Here is a 13747-nt window from a genome sequence, read left to right on the forward strand (position 1 = left end):
ATTATAAGGCAGCTTCAAAGTACTAAGCAGCCATAAAGGATGAGTTGTGATTAGCCTCCTCCCCTCCCAAGCTCTGCTTGGCAGTAATCTTCTACCTGCTTGAAATCTTGAAGCTTTCCAGATTGGATGTGGATAAAAGCAACTCAAAGAGCAGGAAAGGGCTGCCTTTACACACAAAAACCACGCAGTAGGGTATCAGTAAGGGTTTATTGGACAGTATCAGTACCATCAACTCCACTGCATACACCCACACACGAGAAGAGGGAGACACTGGACTTTGAAGAAGGGGCGGTGATGACTCAGGAACGAGCAAAGGCTTCTAGTCCATGGTTGAGGAGAGCGAGGTTCGTGCCGTTGGGGACGAGAATACACGTGACTCCTAGGTACAAGCAAGAGAGGAAAAAACGAAATTGGGGATCAAAAGAGAAACATCAAAAACTCTTTATAAAAACGTGGGAAGAAGGCTTAATCCGGATTGGAACTGTATTGCACGGAGGTAATCCAGACTCAAAGTGAATTATGGCTATCATGTTTGTATAAACATATTAAGCAATTTGTTCATCTTGTATTGTAGATCTTCAGATTTCGTATAATTATGGAGTATGTACAACAGCTGAAAGATTGTAAATAGGAACTACAATTCCGCATTCACTCTTCTGTAGGTCATCAACTGATCATCCCCTGCAAGGAAGGAGTTTCCTACGGCATTCCAGGTTGTGTCAGAAAACACACATACACACAAGCAAGTGACAGGACCGTTCAGCCAAAGTTCTGCCTGGTCAGCAGAGCTGGGGTGAAGGGTCAAACCGGCAGGTACCTAATTTGCTGACATCGTGGATATTCCTGGCCTCATCGTCAAAGAAGAGCATCTGGGAAAGAGGAATCCGACTCTGCTGGGATAACCTGATGAGGAACAGACATAGGAAGGAGGGATAACAGGGGGTGTCATTCAATCACTCCCCCTCCTCCAAGTTGGGGTTTTCATTCTCACATTTACAGTGAAATCCTAAACAGAGTGATGAAAAAAGAAAATTGGCAAGGGAGGGGCGATCACCAAGATAACAGCAATTATTTCAAATTACAAGGTAATACTGCAATTGCTATCAGAAGTGCAATGATTACAAATCTTCCCCGATCAGGCGAGATCTCATATCTTCTTGTCGCTGCTAAAATATCAATTGCATCAAGATGGAAAGCACAAATAGCGCCCTCAATAGACCAACGGCACTCTAAGGGCTGGGACTATTCCATCACTGAAAAAATTACGGACGGCTTTCAACAGTCAGCTGTCTACCCCAAATCAACGGTTTTCTCGAAAAATGGATGCCAGCTATTGAATATATTATTAAAAAGACGTACCAGTTCCACCAAATTCAGTCTATCAATCAATTTTAAATTCTTAAAATCAGTATCAATCACAAGAGAAAGAATCTTTAGGGCACGTCAAATCTAAAATTAACGAAAGGTAAAAAATACAGATCTTTACACAAATTCCTTGCAATCTAAATCTCTAAGCATGTGTTACTAAAACTAGACTTTCTTGTTCTTATTATGTAAAACTTAAGTGTATATATGTGGAAAAGAGAAAGAGTGCAGTAGCATCTATGACTTACAAAATTAGTGGTAAGGTATGAGCTTTCGTGAGCCACAGCTCACTTCTACAGATAGGTGTATATAGTTAACTGTATTATCAATATTGTATGTAAATAAAAAAGAGGGAAAGAAGACCAATGTTGAACGTCCACACGACTGGCTGTTATATTTTGGGGTTCCAAGGAAGGACTGGTTAGAGGGTTCCTCACCTCTGGAAGTGGGTGACTTTGCTGCCTGGATAGATCTCTGTGTAGCGGAAGAAGTGAGTCAGGCCAAAGAGGTCCAAGAGCTGAGTGGCCCCTCGGACTTCACTTGTCCTGGGAGAAGGGGCAGACACAGCGGCCAGGTTTAGGAGTGCAGGAAAAAGAGCATGTGACATCCATTAGTAAAGGACTGGGCCAAAATGTATCACAACTGTTCAGAAAGGCGATTATAAAGGGAACAAGGCTGAGGTGTTATCCTACTATCAGTGCATTATTTTCTACGGACATGATACTATTTTCTGTGTTCGTAGAAAAGAGCAAGAGTTCAGTAGCACCTATAAGACTAACAAAACTAGTGGTAGGGTATCAGCTTTCATGAGTCACAGCTCACTTCTTCAGATATTTTCTGTGTTGTACCTGCATTCTCAATCACATCTAATATTCTATGCTTGCTTCAGATTTCGGTAATCTGAGTCCTGGTTCATTGCTTATTAAATGTCCTATTCTATTGATTACATTGCCTTACATTGTGTAAAATAGTAAAGAGTCCAGTAGCACCTTCAAGACTAACCAACTTTACAGTAGCATAAGCTTTCGAGAACCACAGCTCTCTTCATCAGATGCATCGTCCGCTTTCGAGAACCACAGCTCTCTTCATCAGATGCATCGTCAGCTTTCGAGAACCACAGCTCTCTTCGTCAGATGCATGTACATAGCAGATACATCTGCTACTACAGACTAACATGGCTAACTCCTCTGGATCTTACATTGTGTAATCTGCCTTGAGTCTCAGAGAGAAAGGCAGACAACAAAGTAAGTAAGTAAGTAAGTAAGTAAGTAGTTTGCACGTTTACCTGGGAATAAGCCATTTTGAATATACTGCTTTCAAGCAAGTAGGCGCAATATTGGGTCACGTACTGAAAAGCCAGAAGCAGGGTTCGCCACATTTTCCGCCATGGAAACCAGGCCTACAGTGAATCCTAAGCAGAGTTACACCAGTCTAAGCTCCTGATTTCAATGGACTTAGACTGGAGTGAGTCTGCTTCGGATTTCATTGCTAGTGAGGGAAACACGAAACACTGAATCTAGATCCATCCGTTCTGAACACATAGGGGCGAGCTGCGTCATGCACAGAGAGGGAGAGATTTGCAGACTCACCGGGAGGCCGCAGCAATAGGGATCCCCTCCTGATGCAGCCGCTCCAGCACAGCCGGGACTTCGGGGTACAGCTTCACAGACTGCCCGTTCCGGTCCCGTACTGAGCCATCGCTGGGGAGAACATGGACAAGAATCACTGGGGTCAGGCTGGGCTTAGAAGGGCAGCCTTTTTTAAGGGAAAAAAAGGGTTCTGCCCCTTTAACTTGCTGGGCAAAAATCCCACAGGCAGAGCTTTCCTTAGCACCTATTCCAGGAGGGTCACTGCAGAAAGGCTCCTTCGGGCCGGGCCCCTGCAAGGGGCATTGAGTCTTTTCCTCCTCTGTGCCACACACAGGCAGTCCCTGGCATGGGGACATGGGGAAAAAAGCACCTCCCTTCAATGTTTTTCTCACCCTCTTCTTTCTCACCTGCTTTTCTGGAAGGGAGGGTCCACGTGGGTGTCCACCCAGAAAGGCCAGAGGGTGTAATCTGCCAGGAACAGAGAGGAAAGGGAACTTGAACACCGTCCTCACCCGCCACGAGTCATTATGCCTCCCCCTCCTAAAGTTGCCAGCCCCAGGGTGGTGGCTGGAGATCTCCCAGAAATACAACTGATCTCCAGGCCAAAGAGATCAGTTCCTCTGGAGAAAATGATCCAGAGGAGTTAGCTGTGTTACTCTGTAGTTGCAAGATAGTAAAGAGTCCAGTAGCACTTTTAAGACTAATCAACTTTATTGTAGCATTAAGCTTTCGAGAACCACAGCTCTCTTCATCAGGTGCATCACCAGCTTTTGAGAACCACAGCTCTCTTCGTCAGATGCATGGTCAGAGAGCTGTGTTTCTCAAAAGCTTATGGTACAATAAAGTTGGTTAGTCTTAAAAGTGCTACTAGAGTCTATTATTCTGGAGAAATGTCAGCTTGGGGGGGGGGGGCTCTATGACATTATACCCCACAGAAGTCCCTCCTCACACTCCACACCAAAATCTCCAGGGAATTCCCAGCTCCCAGCTGGCAACCCTATGAAGTGGGGACAAATTGCAACAATTGCTATCTTCATTTCCTCCATGGAATGACATGTTGGGAAAGCAGGATTTGAGTCTGGTGGCACCTTAGAGACCAACACGATTTTCAGGGTATAAGCTTTTGACAGTCAAAGCTCCCTTCTTCAGATAAGGGAGCTCTGACTTGGGAAAGCTTGTGCTCAGAAAATCTTATTGGTCTCTTGAGGCGCCACTGGACTCGCATCCCACTGCTCTACCACAGATCGATGGGACTACCTGCCTGAAACTGTCGGGATGGGAAGGGAATATTAGCAAGCGGGCTGATTTTTACCTCTCACTTTTAGAGCAGTCAGTAAAATTATACAAGGAGAAGGTTGCAATAAGCCAAAAGGAAGTTAGCTTTTCTTTCCGGGGAATTTCCCAACTCTCCCCCAGCTGCTCCCACTTTGCGCCTTTGCCAACTACAGGCAGACATTCAACCGATGAAGAAGGGCGACAGGGCAGGAAAGCCTCACCAGTTGGACTGCTGCCTGGCGCGCATTCACTCGGGGCACAGCAGCCTCCCCAGAATTAACAGGGGTGGCGACCCTGGGCGAGGAGGCGATGCCGGCCTGGAGGAGGCCGTTTCGGGGCCCCGGGTGTCAATCAAGGCCAGTCCACGTGCAGGCAACATTCCCACGTGCGGCGCCAGACACGCAGCCAAGGAAGGGCCGCCCCCGCCCCCCGCCCGCCCGGGATCGCCTCGTTCGGACGCACCCAGGTCGAAGACCACCAGCGACGGCCGCTCGCCCATCTCCCCCGCAGGCGAGGCCGCTTCCTTCCCCGCCGGCTCGCGGCCCCGGACTGGCTCCGCGACTGCCGGTTAACTCCTTCGGCGCCAGCTCGCTCGCTGCAGGGGATTTATTTTGGGAGGGGAGCAGCCCCCGGGGGGGGGGACTTTTCCGCCCAAGATCGGCGATGGGGGGGAGGATAGGGTTGCCACCTCCAGGCTGGGGGATTCCTGGGGACTTGTGGTGAAGCGTGGGCAGGGAGGGGGCTGGGAAGGGAAAGACGATCCTATGGTGAGTGACTCCAGTCTAAGGCCATTGAAGTAAAGTTGATTATATTGTCTCTCACTTGCACTTGCATAATCCACCTTGGATCTCAGTGAGAAAGGCAGACTATAAATGAATTAATAATATGACGCCATAGCGGTTTGTTATCTCCAGGGAAACAAATCTCTGTCACCTGGAGATCAGATCTGGGAAATCACCAGGCCCCACCTGGAGGTTGGCAACCCTAGGCAGGAACCATCTGATTCAGGAGGCGGCCAGGATTTTCTTGTCTCTCTCACCCCCCCACCCCCACCCCCACAAGGGCCACTCTTTTATGAAGCAATTCAGCCTCCCTTTTCTCAACCCTGGCTGCCTGTTGAAAAAGTAAGGAATTCCTCAAGCATAGCCGTGTTTGGGCGCTGCAGCAAAAATGACCAGATGTTGAATACATTTCGGTGTAAGTTTCCGTTAGACTTGACTCGCGTCAAGAGTGTGGAGCACAATCCCCAAACAAGAAGCCCCATAAAACCTGTTAAGATCCACCAAAGTGCAAGCTTTTGAGTCTGGCAGCGTTCTTAAAAAGCCTGCACACCGTATTGTATCTTTTTGGTCCAAATAAAAAGTAATCATCTTCTCAAACCTTGAAGTGGTATTCAGATTCCTAAGCCCAGCCTAAAAAAATCCCTTAAAGCAAAAGCCAAGCGTTCAGACTTCTCTCTCTCTCTGCATTCTGCAGATTTCACGAGACGAGCCAATTGATGCCATTTTTTAAAGCCCAGCCTTCCTCCCCAAAACAGATCTGGAAGGGTGTAACCGTCCAATGGGCTCAGAGAAACGTAGCCGGTTCTCCCCTCTTTTACTCTTACAACAAACCTGTGAGGTGGGTTTGTCCTAACTGTCCTCAGTTGACCCAGTAAGCTCCATGGTACAGGGGCTAAGTATATGAATCGGATACTCCAACCACTACACCCCACACCACCTGTTAAACTAGCTTGTTTCCAGTGTTGTGTGATCAGATATGCGTATGGGTAATTCTGTGTTAGTCCCACTTCCCAAATTAAAATTCCCAGGGGAGGAGGGATACATCTTAAAAAAGGATTAAGACCAAGTGGCTGCCTGAATAATCCAGAGAAAGAGCGGCCTCCAAATTTTAGCTGAGGAATTCCACCCCCTGCCCCTCCAAAACAGCCCCACCCCAGAGTCAGGACTGCTCAGGAAACCGTGGGGGTTGTGAACCACTTTTATTTAACATTCAGCCATTTCAATGCAGGGCAGGGGGACGTTACATCGTGGGTGCCAAAAATGGCAGAGGAACGAGCAGCTCTTGAGAACTTGCTGGGATGGAAACGTGGGAGGCGAAGTGGGGCCATAGAGGTGGCTGCATCCCCCTACAAGGGCACCCCCTCCTCAACAGCGCCTCCCTCAAACGGCTTGCGGAAGCATCCAGGGAGGGAGCAGCCATCGTCCTGGAACCGGGGGTGTGTGGGGGGGAGTGTCGCTAAATGCTTTTCAGACGCTCAAATGGAGGGATCTGTCCATGGGGCCTTAGGGAGGGTTGGGGAGAGGGGGGCACAGGGGTAGAAGCTCCATCATCGCAGGCCTCCCCCTCGCAGCGCCAAGACCAGATGAAGCACAGACCCACCCTGGATCTTGTAGTCAGCGGCAGTTTTCTCGTCATTCCTGGGGAAAGAGAAACAGGAGTGAGCGCCTCCCACTGCGGGATGACTTGAGACATGCTGTGCATATTCAGGGCATGCAATATTAATAATAATAATAATAACATTTGATTTATATGCTGCCCTTCAAGACAACTTAACGCCCACTGAGTGATTTACAAACGGTGTTATTATCATGGTTGTTGTGGGTTTTCCGGGCTGTATTGCCGTGGTCTTGGTCAATGCCAAGACCACGGCAATACAGCCCGGAAAACCCACAACAACCATCGTTCTCCGGCCGTGAAAGCCTTCGACAATACATCGGTGTTATTATCATCCCTGCAACAATCACCCTGTGAGGTAGGTGGGGCTGAGAGAGTTCTGCAAGAGCTGTGACTGACCCAAGGTCGCCCAGCTGCCTTTTAGCGGAGGAGTGGGGAATCAAACCCAGCTCTCCAGATTAAAGTCCCGCCGCTTTTAACCGCAATACCAAAATGGTTCTCAACAAAGGCAATCAATCCAGACTAGATTTCTGTGGGACACTTACCTATAGAGTGTGATTTTCCCACTTCCTCCCTCCTGTGGCAGTAGTGAATGTCCCCAGAAATGCTGTTCCCGGGGATTCCCTCTCTTCCAGAAAGAGGATTTCAGGCAGCCATGAGAGAGTGGAGGTAGGAAAACCATGCGCTGGGGGTGGTACTTTCACCCCTGGAAACCCTGTTCTGGATCCAACCCAAGACTATCTCTGCAAAGGGTGAGGTTCTTGCAGTAAGCTCAGTAGCTATGGGATAAAGGGCCAAGTCCTCTTGTGGATCGAAAACTGGCTAATTAATAGGAAACAGAGAGTGAGCATAAACGGGCACTTCTCACAGTGGAGGGTGGTGAGCAGTGGGGTGCCACAGGGGTCGGTATTGGGTCCAATGCTTTTTAACTTGTTTATTAATGATTTGGAATTGGGATTAAGCAGTGAAGTGGCTAAATTTGCAGATGACACGAAATTGTTCAGGGTGGTGAAAGCCAGAGAGGATTGTGAGGCACTCCAAAGGGATCTGTCAAGGCTAGAAGAGTGGGCATCCATGTGGCAAATGAGGTTCAATGTAGCCAAGTGCAAAGTAATGCACATTGGAACCAAAAATCCAAAATATAAATACAAGTTGATGGGGTCTGAACTGGCGGAGACTGACCAAGAGAGAGATCTTGGAGTCATGATAGATAACTCACTAAAAACGTCAGCACAGTGTGCGACTGCCATAAAAAAAGCTAATGCTATGCTAGGGGTTATTAGGAAAGGGATTGAAAACAAATCAGCTGGTATCATAATGCCTCTGTATAAATCGATGGTGAGGCCTCATTTGGAGTACTGTGTACAGTTCTGGTCGCCACACCTTAAAAAAGATATCATAGCACTGGAAAAAGTACAGAGAAGGGCAACTAAAATGATTAAAGGGTTGGAACACTTTCCCTACGAGGAAAGATTGAGGCGCTTGGGGCTCTTTAGCCTGGAGAAAAGACGACTGAGGGGAGACATGATAGAGGTTTACAAGATAATGCACGGGTTAGAGAAGGTCGAGAAAGATGTGTTTTTCTCCCTTTCTCACAATACAAGAACTCGTGGGCACTCTATGAAATTATTGAGCAGTCGGGTTAGAACAGATAGAAGAAAATACTACTTTACACAAAGGGTGATAAACACATGGAATTCGTTGCCACAGGAGGTGGTGGCAGCTACAAGCATTGCCAGCTTCAAGAGGGGACTGGACAAATATATGGAGCAGAGGTCCATCAGTGGCTATTAGCCACAGGAGATAGATGGTATTCTCTTTGTGGGGAGGTGGTGCTCTGTTGTCTTGGTGCTGGAAGGAAGGCAGTGGGAGGGCTTCTGGTGTCCTGGCCTCACTGACAGTCCTTTAGATGGCACTGGATTTCTAGCCACTGTGTGTGACAGAATGTTGGACTGGATGGGCCACTGGCCTGATCCAACATGGCTTTGCTTATGTTCTTATGTTATGTTGCAGTGTAAGTTTTAGAGCATTTCTCCCATAAAGCACTAAGGCAGGCCATGCTCCCTAGCTGTCATACGAGACAGCCCCCCAATCCCCCAAGACTCACATCTGCTTGCCACTGTAGATCAGCCGCTGCTGTTGGGGAGGGATGCCTTCTTTTTCTTCCACCCGCTCCTTTATTCTTTCCACCTGGGAGGATCAGGGGAGAGAGGAAAGATGGGGAAAAGTCAAAGTCCACACAGAAGAGAAAGAACAGGAAGGGCGCATGGCACTCAACTCCCCCCTCTGCAAGACAGCTGTGTGTCATGAGACAGCGAGGCAGACTGCCTGCCCTTAAATTCCTGCTGGGTCACAATGTATGACAGGTGTGAGAAGCAGGCCACAGCTCTGGAAAGGAGGGGCCAACTCCCTGACCCCTTCCACAGGCTGAGAATGGTAGGACACAGCACCACATCCCTGGTATTCAAGACCCATACCTTGTCTGTGGGTTCTATGTCAATCTCGATCTCTTTTCCAGTTAGTGTCTGCAAGGAAAGAGAGAAAGGCTTCAGAAGCAGTAGTTTCTGGCCCCCACCAATACTTCTTATGCAGCACCTATGCCCCCCCCCAAGACATTTCCACACAGCACTCTGCCTGGTATCCTGGGAGCCTCGTCTCCCCCTCCCTGCTGCAGCCCATAAACTTGACTCAGCAACGCAGCCCGCTGGACACCCAGTCAGTCAATGGGCCTCGCTCTTCAGAAAGCCCACTGCATACTTCTACAGAGGACGTCAATCATTTCTCAATCTGTTCCCAAGAAAAGGTGCTGAAAAAGAGCCACCACTCACTGGCGTAAAGCACTCTGAGGGGACATTAAATTGTCCTGAGGGGCAATACATAAATATCATCATCATCATCATCTAGGAGCTCAGGCCCCAGTCTCTCCCTCAATGCTTCCCATTCAAGATTGCAATATCAGTTCCTCCGCTCTCTTCTAAGAGAGGCGATTGCAAGCCTTCCCTCTCAGATGTCACCATCGCCCTTTCCCACCATGCTCCAGGTTCTGGAAAGATGAGACCCCACATCTCGCTGCACACCGTCTGCTCCCACCAACTCTGTCCCACCACTGGAAGCAGAAGCTAATCCATCCTTCCCACTCCATCCTGCCACACAGCCAAGGTAGAAAAGTCAGCAGTAGAATGGAAGCGAAGCTGCAAACCAGAACGATCAGGAAGGACCCAGTTCGACCTTCACCTCACTTCCACTTCCATAGGGGGTCTCAGGCAAGCCCACCCCCCATTTGCAATACATATTGGGGATAACAAGAACTCGGCTTCCTTGCAGGGCTGATGAAATGCTTACAACATGAGAATGTATTTTTGAACGCTTGGCAGTGCTACACAAATGCTTAGTGCTATTATTACAGTACATCCTCAGCAAACACCCAAGGAGGCCGGGCAGACCGCTGGGATGTAGCAAGTCCTGTCAAGTCAGTCTAGAAGGTTGGCGTCAGCAGCTTTCCCAACCTGGAACTCCTGGCGTTTGTTGACAAGCACCAGATTCACACTCTAGATGCCAAGCAGCTGGCAGCCCCTTCTATGCCACACAGTATGGCAGAGCAGAAGAGGTGCCTGCTAGTCCATGCAGTAACACAGAGGCGAGGCAGCAGAAAGGGAGGTTGGAAGCCCCTGTGTCAGGCGCTAGCACTGAAGAATGGCAACCTCAGTATTTTATTCATGCGAGGTTACATCCTGTTGTGAGGGCAGGGTTGGTCTACTAGCATATCGGGGAAAGGCGGAAGAGCCTTGCTGGGAGAAAAGGGAACAACATTAGGTACAAGTTGAGCAAGCTGAGGGCTACCTTTTCTTCTAATGAGGCTCCTCTGCTTTTCACAAGTGCACCAATACACAGAAAGTCTCCCCTCCAAAATATTATCAGCACACACAAGCCGGTACAGTTCAGTCAATGGAAAATAGACAGCCACGTCTTTCTGGAAGCAAGTGGTAAGGTGGCAAAACTTACAGAGGACACCCAACTGTTCAGGAGGGTGAAAACACAAAAGGGGATTGCAAGGAGCTCCAAAAGGATCTCTGCCAACTGAAGAACAGGCCATAAAATGGAAGATGCAATGCAGGGTAAGTAAAGAGTGATACACGTGGGACCCAAAAAAATCCCAGTTTTATGTGTAATTATAATCCTAATTATGCATCTATGCTGATGGGGTCTGGTGGTAACAAACGAAGAAAGAGAGATGGTTGTTGTGGGTTTTCCGGGCTGTATTGCCGTGGTCTTGGCATTGTAGTTCCTGACGTTTCACCAGCAGCTGTGGCTGGCATCTCCAGAGGTGTAGCACCAAAAGACAGAGATCTCTCAGTGTCACAATACAGCCCGGAAAACCCACAACAACCATCGTTCTCCGGCCGTGAAAGCCTTCGACAATACGAAGAAAGAGAGCTTGGGGTTGCAGTGAAACAGGATGAAAATGTGGACACAAGTGTGCTACAGTGGTGCAGAGCTGGGAAAAGCGCAACGGAGGGCAACCGAGATGATTAGGGGGTTGGGGCATCTTTCCCATGAGGAAATGCTGGAGATCCTGGTTTCTTTCTAGAAAAAAGATGACTAAGGAGAGATATGATACAGGTGTATAAAATTATGCATGGGGTTGAGAGAGGGGTTTCCCTCCCTCAATACTAGAACCCAGGGGCACCTAATGAAATAAGGAAGTAAGTTCAAGACAGACTAAAAGAAATCCTTTTTTTATTCAGCAAGTAATTAAACTCTGGAATTCATGGCCACTGGAGACAGCGATCCATCAATGGCTATTAGCTGTATGTTATTGAGGGGAACTTCCTTATACAGAGGCAGCAAATATCTGAGTATCAGTATTGGGAGGCAGCAGGAGGTGAGGGCCTCAGCCTCTATATCTTGTTTGTTTAGCCTTCTAGGCAACTGACTGGCTGCTGTGTGATACAGTATGCTGAACTAGATGAACCACTGCAAGCCCCCTTCCCCATTTTGTTCTCACAACAACCCTGTAAGGTAGATGAGGCTAAGAGAGTGCAATTGTCCCAAGGTCGCCCAGTGAGTTCCGTGGCAGAGTAAGAATTTAAATCCAGGTTTCCCAGATCCTAGCCTCACATTCTAAGCACGACAACACACTCTCTCAATAGACTGATACCCTCCTTTGACAGGGTTTTAGGAGTTATCTTTCCAGATTTTTTTAATGGTCTGCTCAGGTCTGCTTTACAGATAGGTTATATGCAGTTTATGTCTCCTGTCTTGCTGTTTTTACATTGTCAACTTATTATGTTAATTGTAAGCAGCCTTGAGCTGGACTTTTGAGGGGAGACCTAAATTAAAAAATAGGCAAAACAAGTTAGGCAGCCTAATACTTAAACATTAGATGCATCACTTTAGCTTAGCAGAAGGCAACTTCATATATCCAGTTCTTTTTTGTTTAAGGTGCTGGTACTCGAGGATATGGTTGCGCTGGTTTCCACCAATTCCCCCCTCAGGAACAGCTGCCTGCCTCCAGGTGATGGCTAAAGATCTCTCTGATTTACAACTGATTCCACACCAAGATCAGTGCATCTGCAGAAAATGGCTGGTTTGGAGGAGGGGCTCTACAGCATTATACCCTACTAAGGTCCTGCCCCTCTCCAAACCCTGCCCTCTTCAGACTCCCCCAAAAACTCCAGGAATTTCCCATCCTGGAACTGACAACCTTACCCTCAGGAAATGGGAGAGTACCCCCAAAGGTGCCAGTACTCAATACTGATGAGTTTGGTGCCAGTACTCAGTTTGAAAAAGAGGAGGTTAAGGGAGGACATGATTGCTCTTTTTAAGGGAGCTATTCCTGCTAGCAACAGAGGACAGGACTCAAAACAATGGGTCTAAACCAGTTTGGCTAGGGATCCTGAGAGTGTTTTGCCATCTTCTGGGCATGGAGCAGAGGTTACTGGGGGTGTGACTGGAGGTAGTTGTGAATTTCTTGCATTGTGAAGGGGGTTAGACTTGATGACCCTAGAAGTCCCTATGGTTCTATGAAACTACGTTAGGGAAGGTATCAGCTGGACATCAGGAAAAAATTGTTCATGTTAGGAGTAATTCAGCAGTGGAATCAACTGTCTAGCGATGTGGTGGGTTCCCCCTCATTGGCAGTCTTCAAGGAGCGGCTGGACGAATACTTGTCTGGGATGCTTTGGGCAGTTCCTGCATTGGGCGGAAGCCGGATTAGATGGTCTGTAAGGCCATCTCTATGATCCTATGAACACTGCCACACACACACCCCTGCATTTATCTATATATGCACTTAAATACCTTACTGTACAAGCTTCTGCATTTTTAAGGTGATTCACGCTAAGTAAAGCAATCTATCTCCTCCTTTGGTTGCATTTGCAGCTTGAATACTTGCCTGGCAGGGAGAGGCTCAGCGAGAGAAGCATCGCCTGCAAAGATACTGTTACTCATCCTGTGCCTAAACACTCCCCGCAAAGAAAAGGGCAGAAAAGAAGCTGGCCATGGGGGCGAGAGAGATGCCGGCATCTCTCCCACAATGCACTGCGGCGCAGAGGCGAGGCAAAGCGGCCCCTATCCCGCCATGCCCCGCGGCATTCGGTGGGCGCTACATGGGGGGGGGAGGCCTCCCCCGAAAGCGGCATTTCCCCTCCCCCAGGCTTCGCCGGTCCCTCACCTTCACTTTGATCAGCATCGTGACCGCCTCTTCACCGACCACACGCCCACCTCCGACCCCGGAAACAGTACCCACAGGCCGCTCCTTCGGATCCGGCCGGCGCGTGCTACGTGTGGCGTCACTTCCGTCACCGCGCCCGAACTGTCATTTTTAAATTTTTTAAAGTAAATAGTTTTAAATAAATAAATAAATTGTCACCAGATAAGGATGAGCCAGCTGATTAACTGGACTCTAGGCGGAAACGTCGCGTTTTGTTAGCCTGTGACCGCCGTGCAGTAACGGTTTTAAACACCCTTCTGAAGCAGGGCACTATGGGAGATGTAGTCTTTCCTCTCACCCACGGGATTTCCCTTGATGCCTTGCGCATACAATTAAAAAAAAATCGGTGGAAGTCTTTAAAAAGTGTGTACAGGGCAAGATGTGGGGGACTCTCTCTAATGGATCACTG

General features: G+C 48.3%; 2 protein-coding genes across 2 annotated transcripts; both read right to left on the minus strand.

The window, feature by feature from the left end:
• Window positions 1–261: 261 nt before the first annotated feature.
• MDP1 (magnesium dependent phosphatase 1) lies at window positions 262–4775 on the minus strand. Its single transcript, XM_054993280.1, has 6 exons — window positions 4692–4775; window positions 3362–3422; window positions 2955–3065; window positions 1803–1910; window positions 818–903; window positions 262–379 (listed from the first exon to the last, which is right to left on the minus strand). The coding sequence occupies exons 1-6, from the start codon at window positions 4726–4728 to the stop codon at window positions 300–302; spliced, it is 483 nt and encodes a 160-aa protein (XP_054849255.1). The 5' UTR covers window positions 4729–4775; the 3' UTR covers window positions 262–299.
• A 1420-nt stretch (window positions 4776–6195) lies between these two features.
• Window positions 6196–13505, minus strand: NEDD8 (NEDD8 ubiquitin like modifier). Its single transcript, XM_054993281.1, has 4 exons — window positions 13300–13505; window positions 9104–9151; window positions 8734–8816; window positions 6196–6649 (listed from the first exon to the last, which is right to left on the minus strand). Exons 1-4 carry the CDS (start codon window positions 13315–13317, stop codon window positions 6559–6561), a joined length of 240 nt encoding a protein of 79 aa, XP_054849256.1. The 5' UTR covers window positions 13318–13505; the 3' UTR covers window positions 6196–6558.
• Between the last annotated feature and the right edge of the window lie 242 nt (window positions 13506–13747).

This window comes from Eublepharis macularius, chromosome 12 (assembly GCF_028583425.1).
Source record: "Eublepharis macularius isolate TG4126 chromosome 12, MPM_Emac_v1.0, whole genome shotgun sequence".
NCBI lineage: Eukaryota > Metazoa > Chordata > Lepidosauria > Squamata > Eublepharidae > Eublepharis > Eublepharis macularius.

What these genes read in the sequence shown, in the direction of transcription:
- MDP1 (XM_054993280.1), bottom strand. Translation starts at nt 4,728, where the DNA reads ATGGGCGAGCGGCCGTCGCTGGTGGTCTTCGACCTGG. An exon ending in CCTATTGCTGCGGCCTCCCG is followed by an intron (nt 1,911 to 2,954) that starts GTGAGTCTGCAA and finishes CCCTTCTCCCAG; the next exon opens with GACAAGTGAAGTCCGAGGGG. An exon ending in AAAGTCACCCACTTCCAGAG is followed by an intron (nt 904 to 1,802) that starts GTGAGGAACCCT and finishes GTTCCTCATCAG; the next exon opens with GTTATCCCAGCAGAGTCGGA.
- NEDD8 (XM_054993281.1), bottom strand. An exon ending in ACATAGAACCCACAGACAAG is followed by an intron (nt 8,817 to 9,103) that starts GTATGGGTCTTG and finishes TGATCCTCCCAG; the next exon opens with GTGGAAAGAATAAAGGAGCG. An exon ending in ATCTACAGTGGCAAGCAGAT is followed by an intron (nt 6,650 to 8,733) that starts GTGAGTCTTGGG and finishes CTCTTTCCCCAG; the next exon opens with GAATGACGAGAAAACTGCCG.